The 19,081-nt window shown below is 58.6% G+C and overlaps 3 protein-coding genes across 3 annotated transcripts; 2 read left to right on the top strand and 1 right to left on the bottom strand.

The window, feature by feature from the left end:
* Positions 1-120: 120 nt before the first annotated feature.
* On the top strand, positions 121-3,823 carry DHODH (dihydroorotate dehydrogenase (quinone)). The gene is made up of 9 exons (XM_038147804.1): positions 121-194; positions 434-631; positions 913-1,112; positions 1,333-1,415; positions 1,968-2,155; positions 2,621-2,734; positions 3,017-3,170; positions 3,242-3,401; positions 3,519-3,823. The coding sequence occupies exons 1-9, from the start codon at positions 177-179 to the stop codon at positions 3,571-3,573; spliced, it is 1,170 nt and encodes a 389-aa protein (XP_038003732.1). The 5' UTR covers positions 121-176; the 3' UTR covers positions 3,574-3,823.
* Positions 3,824-4,746: 923 nt separating this feature from the next.
* Positions 4,747-14,190, top strand: DHX38 (DEAH-box helicase 38). Its single transcript, XM_038147780.1, has 26 exons — positions 4,747-5,192; positions 5,379-5,566; positions 5,723-5,824; positions 6,240-6,405; positions 6,511-6,629; positions 6,739-6,815; positions 6,903-7,058; positions 7,666-7,827; positions 7,912-8,019; positions 8,882-8,994; positions 9,094-9,231; positions 9,451-9,637; positions 9,727-9,912; positions 10,336-10,476; positions 10,657-10,767; positions 10,840-10,956; positions 11,176-11,283; positions 11,392-11,504; positions 12,002-12,210; positions 12,296-12,450; positions 12,525-12,680; positions 12,756-12,890; positions 12,969-13,094; positions 13,476-13,571; positions 13,715-13,836; positions 13,957-14,190. Exons 1-26 carry the CDS (start codon positions 4,879-4,881, stop codon positions 14,039-14,041), a joined length of 3,690 nt encoding a protein of 1,229 aa, XP_038003708.1. The 5' UTR covers positions 4,747-4,878; the 3' UTR covers positions 14,042-14,190.
* Positions 14,191-14,322: 132 nt separating this feature from the next.
* Positions 14,323-16,763, bottom strand: LOC119705422 (putative uncharacterized protein DDB_G0271606). Its single transcript, XM_038147809.1, has 3 exons — positions 15,559-16,763; positions 15,146-15,283; positions 14,323-15,040 (listed from the first exon to the last, which is right to left on the bottom strand). Exons 1-3 carry the CDS (start codon positions 15,940-15,942, stop codon positions 14,846-14,848), a joined length of 717 nt encoding a protein of 238 aa, XP_038003737.1. The 5' UTR covers positions 15,943-16,763; the 3' UTR covers positions 14,323-14,845.
* Between the last annotated feature and the right edge of the window lie 2,318 nt (positions 16,764-19,081).

The raw sequence follows: 19,081 nt of genomic DNA, 5'->3' as shown, positions 1-19,081 counted from the left end.
GCCGTGCCGTCCCTGTCCCCGTGGCGGTCCGGGCTCGCGCCCCTGCCCCTCCTCCAATAAAGCGCGGGCTGGGGCTGTCGTCACCGCCTCTGCTGCGCCGCGATTGGCCGGAGCGGCGCGGGCTGCGCCAATCACAGCGGCGCTCCCCGGAAGGGCCCCGGCGCGCCGGCTGCGGGATGGCGGCGCCGCTGCGCGTGAGCGGCGGGGCCGGGCGGGAGCGGGAGCCGGCGGGGCCGCTGCTGGCAGCCGGGGGACGGCGGGGCCGCTGGTGGCAGCCGGGGGACGGCGGGCCTTGGCCGGAGCGGGCGGGACGGAGAGGGACGGGCGGCGTGGGCTCGGGGCCGGCGTGGTGGGTGGGGAAGGGAGGGGACGGGCTGAGCGTGGTTGCGGGTGGGGGGGTCGCGGCTGGTGCGCTGCTGACCACCTGGCGCAGGCACGGCTGCGGGCGCTGGCGCTGGGAGGCTGCGGGCTGCTCCTGGGATCGGCGCTGGTGGCAGGCGACGAGCGGCTCTACGCGACGGCGGTGATGCCCGCGCTCCGGGCGCTGCCTCCCGAGGCCGCCCACGGGCTGGCTCTGCGCGCCGCCGCCCTCGGGCTGCTGCGCTCCGCCCGTCCCGACGGCCCCGCGCTGGTGCGTCCCGAGGGCGGAGGAGGAGCGGGAACCGCGGCGGGGAGTGGGGAGGTCGGAAGGGCGGTCAGAACGGAGGGCTGGGGTGGGTGGCAGAGCTCGGCGTGGTAGGCAGGCGGCTGGGTCCCGTCGCAGTCCGTGGCGGGCGACGAGGGACCCTCGGGCAGGCACCCCTTAAGAACACCCCAAAGGGCAGGGAGGCGGCTGGGTCTGCCGGGAGGGGGGCTGGAGTGAGGCCTTGGCAATGGTTCCTGGAGTCTGTGGGCTCTGCCCCAGCCCCGCAGGAGGTGCGAGTCCTCGGGCAGCGATTCCGCAATCCCTTGGGCCTGGCTGCTGGCTTCGACAAGCAGGGTGAGGCTGTGGACGGGCTGTACAAGATGGGATTTGGCTTTGTGGAAGTGGGGACTGTCACGCCCAAGCCCCAGGAAGGGAACCCGAAGCCCAGGGTCTTCCGGCTGGCAGAGGACGAGGCGGTCATCAACAGGTGGGCTCTGAGGGCAGCTGCTCTGCAGTGTCCTACGGTCTGCCCATCAGGAGGGAGGGTGAATATTTGGGTGGCCCCACGTCTTTGGAGCTGTGATGGCTCTTGGTTGGATTTGCTGAGCAAAGCTGCAGAGACTACACATTTGCCTTGTGTTTCTTACATGTCCTGTTCAGGGCTTGCAGACATAACCCAGCCTTGAACCCCCTCTGTCCTGGTGCAGGTATGGATTCAACAGCCACGGCCATGCCGCGGTGGAGCGCAGGCTGCGAGCCCGCCAGGAGACACAGATCAGGCTCACTGGTGGTGAGATGAGCTTGTAAGCCTTTGCTCTTGGGGTCCACAGGGTAGGTTTGGGCATCTCCCAGGTACCTGTAGGCCAGGATTGGTGTGTAATGCCAGTATCCAGGCACGGGAGCACCTTGGCTGCAGCAGGGAACGCTTGGACAGCAGGACTCTCTTGGGGCTGTAGTCTCATCCCTGGCATTTGTGACTGGGCTCATTTCTCCTGCTGTTTTCTCTGGGATCAAGTTCCACTTGCTGCCTTGGGCAGGGTGTGTCTGCTAACATAGCCAAAGCCGAGAGGAGCCCAGCAGAGCAGATCCTGAGGGCAACCTCTGCCAGGCTGAAGGCTGTGGTGCTGGGAGGTGCTGACTGGGGTGGCCGTGGCAATGCTCCTGTGGTTGCAGAACAATCGCAGCTCCATCCTCATGAAATACTTGGGCTACATATATATATATATATATATATATATATATATATATTTTTAGCTGGTCCTGGGATGTTCTTTTTTGGGTGCTCTGGCCATTGGGTGGTGGCTGGTCCTGCTGCCCTGGTTCAGCTGTGTCTGGGTTCCAGCTGGGATGCCTCTTGGAGTCAACCTGGGCAAGAACAAGAGCTCTACAGATGCTGCAGCTGACTATGTGGCTGGGGTCCAGACACTGGGCCCTTTGGCTGACTACCTTGTTGTGAACGTGTCCAGCCCGAACACCCCAGGGCTGCGGGACCTGCAGGGCAAGGCTGAGCTGCGGGACCTGCTGAGCAAGGTAGGTGCCTCCCCCCAGCCAGCCCAAAGCACAGCTACAGCACTGGATGCATCCCATCCCAGGGCAGAATCTGCACTGCTGCAGCCCTTGGATTTGCCCCAGCACAGGGAGGAATGGGGGTGGCTTTCCCACGTGGTGGGCAGGACCACTGAGATGTGCCCGTCAGCTGCTGCCGTGGGCTGTGCTAGGGCACTGCATCCCAGCAAAGGCTCCGGAGCAGTGAGGTGTTGCCTTCTACTTGCTCCTGCAAGAGGCAGCGAGCCATCCACCCCACACCTTCAGGCATCACTGGGGTCCTATGCCTGCTGGGTGCTCCAGGCCCTGTGCCAAGGGTGCCTTTCCTGTTTTTGGTGCCATGTAGAGGAGCAGGGCCTGTCGCTGTACTGCCTGTGGTGGTGGGTGTCCGTAGCTCCCAGTTGGGGCAGGAGGCCTCTCCCTGCCAGGCACTGCCATGTGCACTGACAGGTGCTGGTGGAGAGGGACCTGCTGCCCTGCAGGCGTAAGCCAGCCGTGCTGGTGAAGATTGCCCCTGACCTCAGTGCACAGGACAAGCAGGACATCGCCAGCGTTGTCTGTGAGGTGAGGAAGTAGGAAGGAGAGGCCACGGGAGGCAGGACTGTGGCGCTCCTGGCAAGTCACCTCTCGGAAGGACACGTATGCCTGCAGCTCTCTGGCTGCTATGGGGATGGTGTCCTGGCTTGGCCAGAGTCTGTGAAGGCCCATGTGTGTCACCCAGGCAGTGAGGGGCAGCTTTGTCCCCAGGCACGCTTTGGGTTGTGTGCTGGGTGGTCCTGACCTGGCAGGAGGGGAAGGGAAGGTTGGGCTGCTCGTGGAAGCTGTGTCCTCACACTGCCCCTGCAGCTGGGTGTGGACGGGCTGATCGTGAGCAACACCACGGTGAGCCGGCCCAGCAGCCTCCGCAGCAGGCAGCGCGCGGAGCCCGGCGGCCTCAGCGGGAAGCCCCTGCGGGAGCTCTCCACGCAGACCATCAGGGAGATGTACGCTCTCACTCAAGGTGAAGGCAGAACAGGGCTGGGGGCGCGCTGGCATTGCCCCTGCCGTCCTGACCCTGCGCCCTGCCCGCAGGCCGGGTGCCCATTATTGGCGTGGGTGGGGTGAGCAGCGGGCAGGATGCCCTGGAGAAGATCCGTGCCGGAGCCTCGCTCGTGCAGCTGTACACAGCACTCGTGTACCACGGGCCACCAGTGGTGGGGGCAGTGAAGCGGGAACTGGAGGAGCTGCTGAGGTGAGTGAGGCCAGGCACGTCCCCAGAGAGCCCCTGGTCCCAGGACAGCTCAGGAGAGCTGTGTGCTGGTGCCCAAGCAGTGCCAGCCCAGCCCTAGCACACACCATCCCTGGTTAGGGAGCAGGGCTTCAAGAACGTCATGGAGGCCGTCGGAGCAGATCACCGCTGCTGACAGGCTGCAGAATGAAGCTCGAGCTGGGGGGAGCCATGGCAGAGCAGGGATGGGTGTGACAATTCCAGTGCTGGGCAGACTGGGACTGAGATGAGGTCCTGGTTCCAGCCCCTGGGAAGGGTCTTGGTGGGTGAAGCAGGGGCTGCACTGGTGGGGAGCAGGGGACAGGACCTTCATGACGGTCAGGGCTGTGTTTTGGCTTCCCTGTGGACAGCAGAACTGAGTGTCAATAAACATTTGGCTCACCTGGTCCTGTGTGCTGCTCTTGGGACACCCCACGGGCTGGAGGGATGCAGCTCAGCTCTCCTCAGCTGAGCAGAATCAGCTCTCCATGTTGCTCTCAATTTTCCTGGTGGGAGAAGCCACCAGGATAGCTGAGCTCTGGGATGGACTGGCAAGTGCATCCAGCCTCCCCTGGCAGAGACTTCTGCCTGAGGCCAGGCCCTTGGGCGGGAGGGAAGGCAGGGATGGTGCTGGGTGCCAGTACACAGCCATGTCCTGTTAGTTGTGGAAAGAGCCTGACCGAAGGTGCTTCTGTCTGTTGGTTTTGTCTCTGGGATCTCTGGTGCTGACTTTTTCTTCACCCTGAACTCACTGCACTCATCTCGCCCTGCACAAAGCGTTCCCTCAGCAGCCTCTCACAATCCTCCCTGCAGAGCAAGATTGCACGGCAGCACTTCACCGAAATTGTTTACGACTGCTGGGAAACTCTTGGCACACTGGCTTCCTGCCAGGGCTTGGCAGCTTCCTGGGAGCCTCTGCCGGGCTGCTGCTGAGCAAGGTGAGGCTTTTTGTGCTCTTCTGCTGGGAACTGTGCTGGCTGCCGGCGCCAGGGGCAGGAGAGCTGGAGCCCACGCGCTGCGCCAGGCGAAGGAGCTGGTGGTAAAAGGGGCGAGGAGGAGCCCCGAGCAGGAATGACCTGCAGCAGGAGACTGTTAGGAGCCGTCCCCACCGCTGTCCGTCCCGCTGTCCGTCCCGCTGTCCCCCTGTCCGTCCCGCTGTCCCCCTGTCCGTCCCGCTGTCCGTCCCGCTGTCCCCCTGTCCGTCCCGCTGTCCCCGCCCCGCGCCCACGTGCCCGCGGGGCGCTTGCGCAGCCGGAAGTCCGCCCGCGGGGAGCGCGGCTCGTCTGGCGCGGTCGGGACTCTATGGTGGCGGCTCTCCCATAGGCTCTGCCCGCCGTGTCTATGGTGCGCTGGGCCAGAGGGGCTCCTCCCGCCGAGCACTGTGGGACGGCTATGGCGGCGCTCCGGGAGCCGGCTCGCCGTGGCTGAGGGACCTGCGGGGCCCGCGCTCCCTGCGGCCACGATGGAGGCGAGCGAGGAGTCCCTGCACCGGCTGTCGGGGACGAGCCCGAGCGGCGAGGCGGGCGGGCTGGTGCTGCGGCCGCGGGGCTCCGAGCAGCACGTCTTCAAGGCACCGGCCCCGCGCGTCTCCCTGCTGGGACTGGACGTGCTGGCGGCGCAGAAGCGGCGGGAGCGGCAGGAGGAGGCGGCCGGGGGGAAGCGATCCCGCGTCGCTTCCTATAAGGACTGGGAAGAGGGTCGTGACGAGGCGGGCAGCGCCGAGGAAGAGGAAGAGGACGAGGCCGGCCGGAGCAGCCGCAGAGCTCGCAGGAACAGGTGGCGGGTGCGGGGGGCTCCTGGCGCCGGCCGGGTGGGCACAGGCGGTGACAGGCGGGGCTGTGGAGGGAGGGAGCCTGCGGGGCGATACGGCACAGGCTGCAGCTGCAGCTGGACGAGACCAGCCGAAGGGCAGCTGTTGCTCAGCGCCTCTGAGCATTTCTTCTCTGTGCTCTGCCTGTCCAGACATTACCGCTCTGTCCACGTGGAGACGCCTTCCTACACAGGGGGTGTAAGCGAAGAGTTCTTGGAACGCAGCCGGCAGCGGGAGAGGGAGCGTCGGGAACATGGAGTCTTTGCCTCCTCCAAGGAGGAGAAGGACCGGAAGAAGGAACGCAGTAGGGATCGGGACCACGATCGTAAACGAGACCGTGGTAATTGCTCAGAGACCTTTGTGGTGCTTCTTGGTTTGGGTCTGGGCTTGTTCTTTGCCCTGTTTGTAGCCTTTACTAATGTTTGTGGTGGTTTTTGCAGCAGACTTGGGAAGCCTGTTTGTGCAATGGGCACCTGATCCTATTTTGTTTTTGCAGAGGAGCGGGACAGGAGTCATCACAGCAGGTCAGAGAGGGATGGCTCATCAGAGCGGAGTGGCAGGAGGGGTGAACCCGAGAGCCCCCGACATCGGCCCAAAGGTGGGAATGGGACCCGGTAGAGCTCTTGTGTGAGACCTAACAGGGAAGGGCTTGGAGTTTTTTATGCTTCCTGCTGTTTTTGCAGGACAGGGGTGATAGAAAAGCTTGTACTTTGTAATGTTTGCGGTTGAGGCAAGCACAAAATTCCCAGCTCAGCTTGGATCTAGGAGCAATGTGCCAGCTGTGCATGTTTGAAACTCGGGCAGATCTCGGCACGGTGGTGTTTGTTCTGGGCCTGTGTGAGGGAAATGTGGTCCTTTGAAATTCCTTGGAATCACTAGGTCAGCCCCTTCTCTCAGAGGGATGTCCAGGGGGTACCCTCTCTCCATGCTCCTTTCTTAACAGATGTTAGGTGGCTCTGGGTGCCCAGGGCCGCTGCTTGAACAACAGATGTCAAACCCATCTCTTCTACCAGATGCAGCCACGCCATCTCGCTCCAGCTGGGAGGAAGATGATGGTGGCTACAGCAGTGCCCATCGCTCACAGTGGGAGTCTCCGTCTCCCACGCCTTCCTGCAGAGACTCGGAGCGGAGCCACCGGCCGCCATCGCAGCGGGACTCGGAGCGGCGGGAGCGGGACAGGTACGGGCGCCTGGGGCTGTGCTGCGAGCTCTGCCGCTGCAGGGGGCTCCGTGTGTGAGAGGGGTCTGGCTGTGGGCACCAGTCCCTCCCACCCGCTGATTTCAGGTCGGTGAGGAGCCGGTACTCTGACAAGACGCCGTTGCCGACCCCGTCGTACAAGTACAACGAATGGGCTGATGACCGCAGGCACCTGGGCGCCACGCCACGCCTGTCCCGAGGGAGAGGTGCGGAATCTGGCCTGAGCTGCCCAGGGTGGGCAGTGTGGAATCCCCTTTCCCGTGGCACAGAGTTGGGGTTTCCTTGGGAACATTCTGGACTCTCTGCTCACCCCAGGGCGGCGCACAGAAGGGGAGGAGGGCATTGCCTTTGAGACAGAAGAGGAGCGGCAGCAGTGGGAGGATGACCAGCGGGTGAGTGTGGCACGGGCCAGGGGCTTGGGGCCGCCAGGCTGTGCATGGGGATGGGCAGGACTCAGTGCTGCACCTCTCCCTTCCCAGCAAGCTGACCGGGACTGGTACATGATGGATGAGGGCTACGATGAGTTTCACAACCCCTTGGCTTACTCCTCTGAGGAGTACGTGAAGAAGCGTGAGCAGCACTTGCACAAGCAGAGGCAGAAGCGGATCTCGGCGCAGCGGCGGCAGATCAATGAGGTAAGGCCAAGGCACAGGCTTGGCTGCTCTGAGCACGTGGGGTTTGCTGCCTCTTGAAAGATCCACTTGTTGAGCCCTTGCTCTCAGTTGGAGAAGGACACCCTTGGGCCAGGCTGAAGGAGTGCTCACAGGGAAACTGTGTTGAGTTCCCCTGGAAAACCGAGCCCTGGAACTCCTGCATGGGCAGAATTCCCAGTTGGAGTGGCTGGTGGATTGCAGTGTCCAGGGTGGCAGAAGTGCAGAGGACCATGCTCCTGCTGTTCTAAGTGCGAGGTACATTACTGAGGCTGTCTGCTGTTGGCCCAGTGGATGCTGGGGACAGCTGCTGTCTTTACGTGAGCAGGATGGTGTCCATTGCCTTGCAAGCAATGTTTATCCTGCATTTCCTTGGAGACAGTCCTGTTGACCTTATGTGCTTCATGCAGGTAGTTTCCTGTACTCTACTCCTTCCAATCACTGTTCCTTCCCTTGTGCTTACTTTCAGGCTCACTAGGCTTGAACCATCCTGTTGCCAGTGCAGAGCCCAGGCCCATGCTTGGTGTTCCAGTGTGATCTCTGTGGCTTTCTGTGGGGCTTCATTGTGTTTCTGATACGTTGTTTCCTGCAGGATAACGAGCGCTGGGAGACAAATCGCATGCTGACCAGTGGTGTGGTCCATCGGATTGAGGTGGATGAAGATTTTGAGGAGGATAACTCTGCTAAAGTGCATTTGTTGGTGCACAATCTAGTGCCTCCTTTCCTAGATGGAAGGATTGTCTTCACTAAGCAGGTAGAGACTGTGGCTGAAGGCATGATGGCAGGGAGCTCTGTACATGTGAGGCCTTTTTAATAAAGCAATGCCTTTTCCCTGCAGCCAGAGCCAGTCATCCCTGTGAAGGATGCCACCTCGGATTTGGCCATCATAGCTCGGAAAGGCAGCCAGCTGGTGCGCAAGCACAGGGAGCAGAAGGAGCGTAAGAGGGTATGCTGCAGCCCTGTGGCTTACTGCCTACTGTACGCGCTATGTCGTTCCTCAGAGCCTTGTTTGGACTCTGCAGCATTCAGGCTTTGGCAGCAGTGATGATAAGGAGTTCATATTTTTGTGACCTGGGACATTCCAGCAGCCCAGCTTACTGCATTGCCTCGTAGCAGCTGCTGTGGTGTGCTTTTCTTGTGCACTGCCTTGGGACATGAATCGCCGTGCATTTGAACATTTGGATTATGGGAGAAGGAAGCAGCTGGAACAATGCCAGGTAGCTTAGGGACTAAGCAGCAGGCAGTATGGCAGCAGGATTTACCTTGTCAGGTCTGAGCAGAAGAGTTGTGAGGAGAAGGATGGGGTAAGGTAGCAGATTAGGTTTTGGGGATGTTTTCTAGGGACTTTTTCTAAAGCTCCCACAATAGCTGTGGGGAAAGTACGGGTGTGTTCCTTGTACATTGAAACTGGGCTGGATTTGACCTACTTAAATTATGAGCAGAATGGTGGTGGTAGTTAAACTGACAGCAGAGATGGGAGAAAAGCGCTTGGCAAGGGCAGGAAGATTATCTCTGGTTCACATCTGTTTAGGTTTAAGTTCAAAGTTAATGGAAGGGTCAGCAGCTGGAGCTATTTTCTTAGGAGGCAGTTGGTGATCCTTTGCCTGAAGTCTCTGTATCCATCTCAGAGCCTTAAAATTCTGCTTCAGTTCATTTGGAAGAGGGGAAACTGATGTAGGAGTGGAGCGTGCATTCTGCATTGGGGAACTGGGGTACTAATATCCTTTTCTCAGTCTTGGGAGTAGGACTGGAGAAGAATTTTGTCTGTGCTTGCTGTGGCAAAGTTATGCTGTTCTCTCTCCTTCCAGGCTCAGCACAAACACTGGGAGCTAGCAGGCACCAAACTGGGAGACATTATGGGGATCAAGAAAGAGGAGGAGAAGGACGAGATGGTGACAGAAGATGGCAAAGTGGATTACAAGTAGGGGCTTGCTCTGAATTACCCTGCTCAGCTGGTAACGGGGGCTGTGGGCATAGCAAAGTGTGTGGAGGGGCAGTTTCAGGACTTGTGTTTCTTTAGAACAGAGCAGAAGTTTGCTGAACACATGAAAGAAAAAAGTGAAGCCAGCAGTGAGTTTGCCAAGAAGAAATCGATCCTGGAGCAGAGACAATACCTACCCATCTTTGCTGTACAGCAGGAACTGCTCTCCATCCTCAGGTATGGCTGCCAGGGCATCCCCAGGGCATTGGCCTACGTTTGGGAGCTCAGTTGAGGAATTGTAGAATCATGACCGTTGGGAAACTGTACTCTCAGGAAACAAAACCCATTGCTTTGTGTTTGCTCAGCTCTCCCACCTGAGTAGGATGATGCTTAGCTAGAGAACACAAAAGCCCTTCTTTGAAGGTGTATGAAGAAATGCCTTTTCCTTTTCCTCAGGGACAACAGCATTGTGATCGTGGTGGGGGAGACAGGGAGTGGGAAGACAACTCAGCTGACACAGTATCTCCACGAGGATGGCTACACTGATTATGGCATGATCGGCTGCACGCAGCCCCGCAGAGTGGCTGCCATGTCGGTGGCCAAGCGGGTCAGTGAGGAGATGGGGGTGCGTCTGGGGGAGGAGGTGAGTCTGCTAGGGAGTGCAGGGGTGCCACCCACTGACAGACAGTGCGTGGGACTGTTGGAAGACTTCTGGTGTCTCCGCCCTGCCAGGTAGGCTATGCCATCCGCTTTGAGGACTGCACGTCTGAGAACACAGTGATCAAGTACATGACAGATGGGATCCTGCTCCGTGAGTCACTGCGGGAGGCTGACCTGGACAACTACAGTGCCATCATCATGGACGAGGCCCACGAGCGCTCGCTCAACACCGATGTGCTGTTCGGGCTGCTGCGGGAGGTGCGTGTGAGCCTGGCCCGGAGGACAGCAGCGTGGGGCACGGCGTCTGGGACAGCCCTTCTCTGCCAGGACTGGGAGAGGGAAGCAGGGCTGCCACATCTCTGTCTGCACTTGACTGCTCCAGCATCCTGGTCCTTGGATCTGGGGGGTTAAGTTTTCTGTATTGCTACCAGAGTCCTGCTGGCTGAATGTCAGAGCTGCCCATAAAGAGGTCTTTGCTGGATTTAGGTTTCCTGGACCGAGGTTGGCGGGTCTTTTCAACTGCACTGACCATAGAGTGTCAGTGTTCCCTGGCAAGCACAGCCAGTGCCTCTGGAGCACAACAGAAGCTCTGTCTTGTGCCATTGTCTCAGTAAGAATGAAAACAGCCCACAGCCTTGCATAAATGTGCCTTCCATATTGTTCCTTTCATCTGCTTCTTAGGTGGTCGCCCGACGCTCGGATCTGAAGCTTGTTGTTACTTCGGCCACCATGGATGCAGATAAGTTTGCCTCCTTCTTTGGGAACGTTCCCATTTTCCACATTCCTGGGCGCACTTTTCCTGTGGATATTCTTTTCAGCAAGGTATAGCTACTTTTGTGGATGGAAATGCTGTTGGCAGGAGGGGGTTGTGACCTAGCTGTGCTGTACTCTGAGAGGGACACCCAGGACAGGGTAGGAGTGGCTGTGGGGTGTTACAGTCTTGCACATAGGACAGGGCAGGTAAGGATATTGGTCCATATTAACCTGGGCTGTGCTGTTCAGACCCCACAGGAGGATTATGTGGAGGCTGCAGTGAAACAAGCCTTGCAGGTCCACTTGTCTGGTGCTCCTGGAGACATCCTCGTCTTCATGCCTGGCCAGGAGGATATTGAGGTGAGTTGGAAGGACAGGCACTATCGTACCCCCTTGTTTCAGTCTGATGTTTTCACTCCTCTTTGTGTCTAGGTGACCTCAGAGCAGATTGTGGAGCACCTTGAGGAGCTGGAGAAGGCACCTGCTCTTGCTGTACTACCAATCTACTCTCAGCTGCCCTCAGACTTGCAGGCCAAGATCTTCCAGAAGGTGTTGATGTGTGTTTTGTGATTAGGGTGGGGACAGGGAAAACTAGAGCAGGAGTGAGAGGTGTAGATATATGTTAGTATTGCATGTGGAGGGTGAGAGAAAGCATGTACCCCACCCCACCTCCCAAGAGTCACCCCTGTCCATCTGCCACTCTGCACTCCTCCTCAGTGGAGCAGAGCCATGCCCAGAGGCGTGACTGACCGTGCAGTGTGCTTGCAGGCTCCTGATGGGGTCAGGAAGTGCATCGTTGCCACTAACATTGCAGAGACCTCACTGACAGTGGATGGTATCATGTTTGTCATTGACTCTGGCTACTGCAAATTGAAGGTGAGCCAGGGTTTTCTATACTGTCTGTCTCTGGGGTAGGTTGAGGGAGTTCTGAGGTCACGATCCAGCCTTCCTCTTACTTCTGTGTGACTTTCTTGTGCCCTGAAGGTTTTCAACCCCCGCATAGGCATGGATGCACTGCAGATCTACCCCATCAGTCAGGCCAATGCCAATCAGAGGGCCGGCCGAGCTGGCCGGACAGGCCCAGGCCACTGTTTCAGGTAGGCATGTCGCTGGTGTTCCTGTTCCCTATTGTATCCTCAGCTTGGCATCAGGTTATGTATATCTTTTTCTCACTGGAGCTGTTCATTATCTTGAACTTTGGAGGGGTGTGGGCAGTAGGCAGGCCTGAAGGCCTTCTTTGGACCCAGTCCTTCTGCAGGGAAAAGGATGTGCTCCACTTTCTTCTGTGCCCATCTTCACTTGTGGCTGGTCTGGCCTGGATGCCACTGGGATAAGAACCAAGCCAAAGGCCTTTCCCAGGCTATGCTGTGAGACCAGGGAAGGGCTGTGCTTGGTCATGTGCTGTGCTGCAGCCCGAACACCCCAATGTGATGGGGAGACTCCACTTTGGCTGGGCTACGAGTGCCTCCCCGGGGTCCTGCTGTTGGGTGCAGGGTTGCTGCCCTGTGCCATGCTGGGCTGGGCAGAGGCTGGCAAGTCTGTGAGGAGCGCAGTGGCCGAACAGGAGGAGCATGCTCTTGGCATCTCTTCCCAGGCTCTACACCCAGAGTGCCTACAAGAATGAGCTGCTGACGACCACGGTGCCTGAGATCCAGCGCACCAACCTTGCCAATGTAGTGCTCTTGCTCAAGTCCCTGGGTGTGCAAGACCTGCTGCAGTTCCACTTCATGGATCCGCCCCCTGAAGACAATATGCTGAACTCCATGTACCAGCTGTGGATCCTGGGAGCCCTGGATAACACAGGTATTGGCAGGTGGGGTGGGCTGCCAGCCCATGGAGCTGGGGCCTGCCCAGCTGCTTATCAGTGATCCCTGTTCTGTTCCTACAGGTGGTCTGACCTCTACAGGACGCCTCATGGTGGAGTTCCCACTGGACCCTGCACTCTCCAAAATGCTTATTGTCTCCTGTGACATGGGTTGCAGCTCTGAGATCTTGCTTGTTGTCTCCATGTTGTCTGTGCCTGCCATCTTTTACCGGCCTAAGGTACGAGATGCTGCTATTCCAGCAGCTCAGGGCCCTTCCCTGCCCTTGGACTAACCCATGTTCTTACCCTTCAGGGCCGAGAGGAGGAGAGTGACCAAGTGCGGGAGAAATTTGCTGTTCCAGAGAGTGATCACTTGACTTACCTGAATGTTTACCTGCAGTGGAAAAACAACAGCTATTCTACCCTGTGGTGCAATCAGCACTTCATCCATGCCAAGGCCATGCGGAAGGTGAGGCTGTGGCTGCGAGGCTGGGGGAGACAGCCTCGTGCAGAAGAGGGATCTGACCAGCACACACCTTTGCAGGTGCGGGAGGTGCGTGCCCAGCTCAAGGACATTATGGTGCAGCAGCGAATGAGCCTGGCGTCCTGTGGCACAGACTGGGATGTTGTCAGGAAGTGCATCTGTGCTGCATATTTCCATCAGGCTGCAAAGCTGAAGGTGAGAGGTGTCTGAGCTGCCTGGGGGCTGCAAGGCCCTGCCTAGGAACAGGTGGACTGAGCACACTTGTCTTTGCAGGGCATTGGGGAGTATGTGAACATCCGCACAGGCATGCCCTGCCACCTGCACCCCACGAGCTCTCTGTTTGGCATGGGCTACACACCAGACTACATTGTGTACCATGAATTGGTTATGACTACCAAGGTGAGCTTCAGCTGAGGGCTAGCAGGAAGGGTGATGAGTGCTCCAGGGGAGATGGGAGGGCTTTGCTGTGAGACCGAGATCCGTATGAGTGGCAGATATCAGCCTTTTCCAGCTATACCAATTAGACGTGTTTGTGTCATCTGTTTGACCCTTCCCCCGTTATTTTTCTCTGGCTTCTGTGGGATATGTTTGATCCTCCTTGTGGTCAAATCCAACCTGTAGCAGCTTCTGAGGCCAGGAGGAATTGTCTGCAAGGGGTATGGTCCCAGCCTGAGAAGTGCCATCAGCAACTGGAGGAGAAATGGAGCTGCTATGGCTCTGGGAATGGTGCCTAGGCCCCAAGGATGCCATCCTGCTATCCTGGTCTTTTTGTCCCTGCAGGAGTACATGCAGTGTGTCACTGCTGTGGATGGTGAGTGGCTGGCAGAGCTGGGCCCTATGTTCTACAGTATCAAACATGCTGGCAAGTCACGCCAGGTAAGTATTCCATCCTGGATGAGCTGGCAAACTGCAGGCCCTCTGCATTCTGCTGCTGCGTGTGTATGTTTTGACATGAAGGGAGCAAGCCTGTGGGCCTGCAGGGAGTCTGCTGTCCCTGACCTGCTGCTGCCTTGCTGCAGGAGAACCGGCGCCGTGCCAAGGAGGAGGTGTCTGCCATGGAGGAGGAAATGGCCTTGGCAGAGGAGCAGCTGCGTGCCCGCCGGGAGGAGCAGGAGCGCCGTAACCCACTGGGCAGTGCAAGGTGCGTGACAGCCCTGCCTGCCCATGACTTACATGTGTGCAGGATCCCAGCTTCCCTATGGGAGTTCTGGTGCAGGAAAATGTTACATTTTTCATTAATTGCCCTTGTCCTCTTTGACAGATCTACTAAAATCTATACCCCTGGGCGAAAGGAGCAGGGGGAGGCCCTGACACCGCGCCGCACCCCAGCCCGCTTTGGTCTCTAAGAAGGCACAACCTGTTGCTTTGAGGCTTTAGGTGGTGCCCACCTACCCTAATCAATGTATTCTGAGGTCTCCACAGCTTGTGGCCCTGGAAGGCTTTGGTTCTTGGCACTAATTTTATTACAGAACAGAAAGAATTTTATTTGTTTAAAGGTTGTCAGTGTAATCCTTGCTTTGTTTTGCACTGCTTTTTGTCCTGGAAGAGGTAGTTCTGGTAGTTCTACCTCCTGGTGGAGGTAGCTCTGCAGAATCATGCAGGGCTGGTGCCGTTGCCCTGTAGAACATGGAACAGGGCACAAAATTAAAGTGACCTGGAGGGCAAGTACAGCCTGTCCCTGTTTTGAGCCTGGCCCATACCCCTGCAAAGGCAGTTCTCCCATAGCCCATGCCCTGGACAGGCAGCTGGTGCCCAGCTGTCCCTGCAGAGCTGGGACCATCAGCCCAGCCCTGTTGCAGGCCAGGCTGTGCCAGGAATTCTGCTCACTTTTTCAGCTGCTCACACTTGGGCTGCTCAGGTGTTCTGAACATTAGGTACAGGTTCTCCTACATCCTGCCTAGTGTGTCTTGAATGCCTGTTTGTATCCTGCACCTGCTCTGTCACCTTGCTGAGCTCTTCCTTAAGGAAAGCCAGCTCCACCTTGCAGACAACCAGCTCCTCTTCTCTCAGAGCCAGAGTTCGCTCACTGTCCAGGTGTAGCTGCTGCCAGTGTTGGACTAGGCTGCTCAGTTCCTGCAGCTTCTCCTGGAGGGAGTAGGTCTGCCCATGGCACAGTGAGAGACACAGGCTGAGCACAGACTCCTGGTCTTTCACAGGAAGACTTGAGACATCCTTACCTCCTGTTTGCTTTGCTCCCTGAAGGTCTGCATCCTCCTCATCTCCCGATGAAGCTGTTGCCTGTGTGTGTTGTAGGCTGCAATCTTTTCTGCCTGCTTGGTGCTCTCTTGCCGAGCTTGGGCCAGCTCTGCCTGGAGGTTCTCCATGTCCTGCACCTGCCAGCAAAGCTGTGGGGCAGGGAGAGTGGTTGGCCATGGCTGAGCCTCTCCTGGAGGCAGGAGAGGGGTCTGGGACTGAGGCTGCATCCCTGTCCTGTCCTACCTTGCCCTCACCTGTTGCTGCAGCTCTGCCACTTTTCTGTGTAGGCCTTGGATGGCCTCATTGGTTCTGCTGAGCTGCTGCAGACTCTCTTGCTCCTGCAGCTGGGCTGAGCTGTGCTTCAGGCCTTGACTCTGCTCCTGTGCCCCCAGCTGCAGAGAAGGCAGTGCATGGTGGGTTGGCCTTGTGCTGTGTGCCCTGAGCACATGCACAGCTGCCCTCTGTGAGCTGCAGGATGCTCAGGGCTGGCCGGTGCCTGGCTGTGTGAGGTGGTGGGGGCAGGCTGGCATTTTTGCCTCCCACCCTGTCCCTGGGTTTCTGGGGAAGGGGAGCAGGGGTCAGCCCTGCGGTGTGGTTGTCATGGCTCCTGGCTGCGCCCTCCTTGCTCCTAGGCTTGGTGTAGTGGCTGGGGGCTGCTGGCACTGACCTGCTTGAGCAGCTCTCTGCTCTCCTGTGGGATATCGTGGCTGGTGTCAAAATCACTGTGCACAGCCAAGTAGGAGATGACCTCTGTCTGCACTGCCTGGTCCTTCAGATGGAGGGGTGCATCACTGACCTGTGAGTACCCAGCAGGATGTGGGATCACCCTGTGCCCCTGTTGTGTAGAGCTGAGGCTGCAGAGGGAACCTTTTTGGGACAACCCATGGACAATGGACTGTTGGGCAGGGCCTGTGACAGAGGAATGTGGCCTGCACCAGGTGGGAGGCAGGAAGGCTGCTGACTTCTGGCCCTCTGATCTCTGTGCAGTCCCCACAGTGTCCTCCCTGTTGTGGCAGTACCTGTTGGACACCCAGCAGCCCTGGAAAGCCATCTCTGTGGTCCCCAACCAGTGGCAGAGCGCGGGCACAGGGAGAATGGTGATCCCAGCTCATTGGCAAGGTTGTGGGCTGCAGCAGTGCCACCAGCCCTGGGACAGTGCCCAGGGTGTCAGTGGAGCTGTTAGGGTCTGCATTCTTCTCTGCTCAGCTGGGTGGACTGGGCTGTGGCAGCCAGGCTTGCCTTGTGGCTAGGCTGCTCTGTACAGGTGGTGCTAGAGCCACCTGTGGCTTGCAGGATGTTCTCTGCCCTCCCCTGGGGGGTTGCCAGGTGTTTGCACAGGCTGTGGGGCAGGCATGGTGCCTAGCCTGTGGTGGAGTGGCAGTGGGGGACACATGCAGCTTGGTCTGTGGCCGCTGTGCCCAGCACTGGTACCTTGCCCATCAGTGCCTGGAGCTGCTGCATCAGAATGAGCAAGTCCTGGTGCTCCTGCTCCACTGCACACTCCTGCTCCTGCAGCTGGACCAGCTGTTTGTGGTTTGTGCCCCTGCAGAAGTCCAGGTCCAGCTGCAATGCCTGTATCGTGGCTAGCACCTCAGCTGGGTCCAGATCTTCCTGCTGTGTGTCCTGGCATGCTCTGGGCTCCTCCTGCTGTGGCTCCAGTACCAATGATTGCCTTTGGCCCTAGGACATGGCATGAGCAGCATCTGTCCAGCTCACCACTGCAGCCAGCCCATCTGCAGCTCCTGTCTGGGCAGGCACTGGGGCTGGACAATGCTGGCAGTCCTAGTATTGTGCAGAGCAGCAATGGACCATGTTGCCAACGGGTGGGTGCAGTCCTTCCCCACCAGGTAGCACTGCCCCATGTGTGGGCATGCTCTGACAGTTCCTTTGGGCTCACGAATAGCCAAGCCACTGACACCACTGGCCCTCCACACTGCAGTGAACTGTGGCCACTGTGGGAAATGGTGGCAGTGGGACCAGTGCAGCCACAGGGGGACTGGATCCCCCTGAGCCCTTGTGCTCTCCCCAGCCCTGGGGGAGAGGTGTCTGGTGGTGCAGGCAAGGGCTGGTCAGGGCCTCCTGTAGCACCTGGCCACCAATCTATGGCTATGCAACCAGTGCCTGGGTTGACCGTATGGTTGGCACTGCTCACCATCGGCTGCCAGGCCTCTGTCTCCTGCTGCAGCTGCTGGATGGAACTGGTCAGCTCTGGTGGTGTTTCCTTTGCCCCTGGCAGATCTCTTCAGGAGCTTTCAGGCTGATGCTAAGGTGCAGGAATATGGATGTGCCAAATTTTGGCCACTCTCTCTATTGGAAGGACCATAACCTTTCCCCTCAGCCTTGCTTGGGGCAGCCCCACCCTCCCATGGTATTGGCACTGCCACTCCCTGTCTGAGGAGCACCTGCTGCTAGCAGGAGAAGCCTAGCATGGGGCTCCTGGAAAAGCAGGGCAGAGCTGTGTGGGGCTGTGGCCCTCCCCTCAGCAGCCCCTGCTCCTAGTGCTGCCCACAGTCCTCACTGCAGCCTTCCTGTGCCATGCTCCTCACCATCTTGTGTCCCTGGCATGCTGTGTGACACCACTCCATATGGCACTGTGAGGTCACCAGGCCCTGGGCATCATGCTCAGAACTGGTCCAGGACACAGCAGCACCCCTGTCAGGGCAGGGCCTTGCCACCCTCATGCTGCCCCTGCACTGTCCTCAGGCCATCCTCAGTCTGCGGCCAGTCCCAGAACACACTGCTGGGGCCAGGTGACAGTGGGGATGGCAGCGCTCAGGGCTGTGCCCTGTGGTCAGCCGCCCACACAAGGGACAGGGCCGGGGGAACCTACTGCAGGGGCACATCCTGACAGGGCCATGGGCACAGGCCCCGGGGAGGCTGAGCAGGGACAGGAAAGGCTGAGAGTGCGTGTCTGGTTGTTGTTGCGCCCTGCCTGCGGCCACCCCACAGTGCCCAGGTGATGGGATCAGTGACAAGGGTCTCTGGGTGCCAGTGCTGCCTTGAGTGTGGATGCACAGTGATGGTGTGAGCACAGACCTGCTGCTGCCTGCGCTGGTGACACGGGACTCTCCGGGCTGGGTGTGCTCCTTTGCCAACGCCCAGTGCAGTTTCACAGGTACGTGTTTTAACTGGAAATTTCCAAGGCTGAACTGGGCCCACAAGGTGAACGCAGATGTACCATAGCAGAAATCATCAGTTGCCATGACAACCTGCTCCACCAGCAGGTCACAGTCACGGGTGATGGGAGCAGGCACAGCACCAGCAGTCCTGTGAGCAGGGCTGCTGACCCCCCTGCATCCACACAGAGCCTTTATGGGGCATCCACACAGAGCCTTTATGGGACAAAGCCTCATGCCAAGGACGCTGTGTTGTGCCATGTTACATGGTGCCACAGGCAATGCTGCTCTGTACCACAGATGTGCCACACCGTGCTGAGCTGCAGGCAGTGCTTGCCTTGAAGGGTTCAACACTGCTCCAGCTCTTTGTGAGTGTGTGGGGCAGCCCCACAGCCCTGATCCTGAGTATGAGCTGCCTGCCCATACTCAGCTGGTGCTGGGAGGATGGGGGGGTCAAAATTGGCCCCTCTGCTCTGTGAGCACAGTCCTGGGGGGGGGAGTTGTCTCACTTTAATTACTGCCGTAATGCTACTCTTTTCAGTGCCACCTTAATTGAAATTAAACAGCTGCCATGTTCAGGCTGGGACAAAAGTGAATCCTTTTTCATTCCCCTCCAGTTTAATGAAGACTGACATGCTGGGAGAAAACAAAGGCAATCCAGCTGCTGCCTCTTGCTGGCACATGCATCAGCAATTACCAGTGACCCTGCAGGCCGGCAGAGACACCCCAGAGCACCCCGCAATTGTCAGCCCCAGGCAGCCCAGTCCTGTGTCTTGGAGAGCTCCTGCCCGAAGGGTCTGGCTGGGGGTGTGCAGGGAATGGGGTGCCCACAACATGGAGCATGCCAGCACGGGGATCTCAGTGCCCAGGTTCTGTATCCAGGCTTTCATTCCATCTCTTAAGAAGTGTCTGGCCACCAACCATGACCCAGCACGGTCCCTCACCCCCTCCATGCTGCCAGGGTCCTGCCATCCCTGTGGGCTCAACCATCTTCAGCCTCGTAATGTTCAAAGTCACCAACTAGCCCATGCAGTGCCTCAGCCTCAAGCCAGGGCAGCAGTGTCAGCCCAGGAG

This window comes from Motacilla alba, chromosome 11 (genome assembly GCF_015832195.1).
Source record: "Motacilla alba alba isolate MOTALB_02 chromosome 11, Motacilla_alba_V1.0_pri, whole genome shotgun sequence".
Taxonomy (NCBI): domain Eukaryota; kingdom Metazoa; phylum Chordata; class Aves; order Passeriformes; family Motacillidae; genus Motacilla; species Motacilla alba.
Note: the sequence above shows the minus strand (reverse complement) of the source record. Positions and strands in the feature narration are given on the sequence as shown.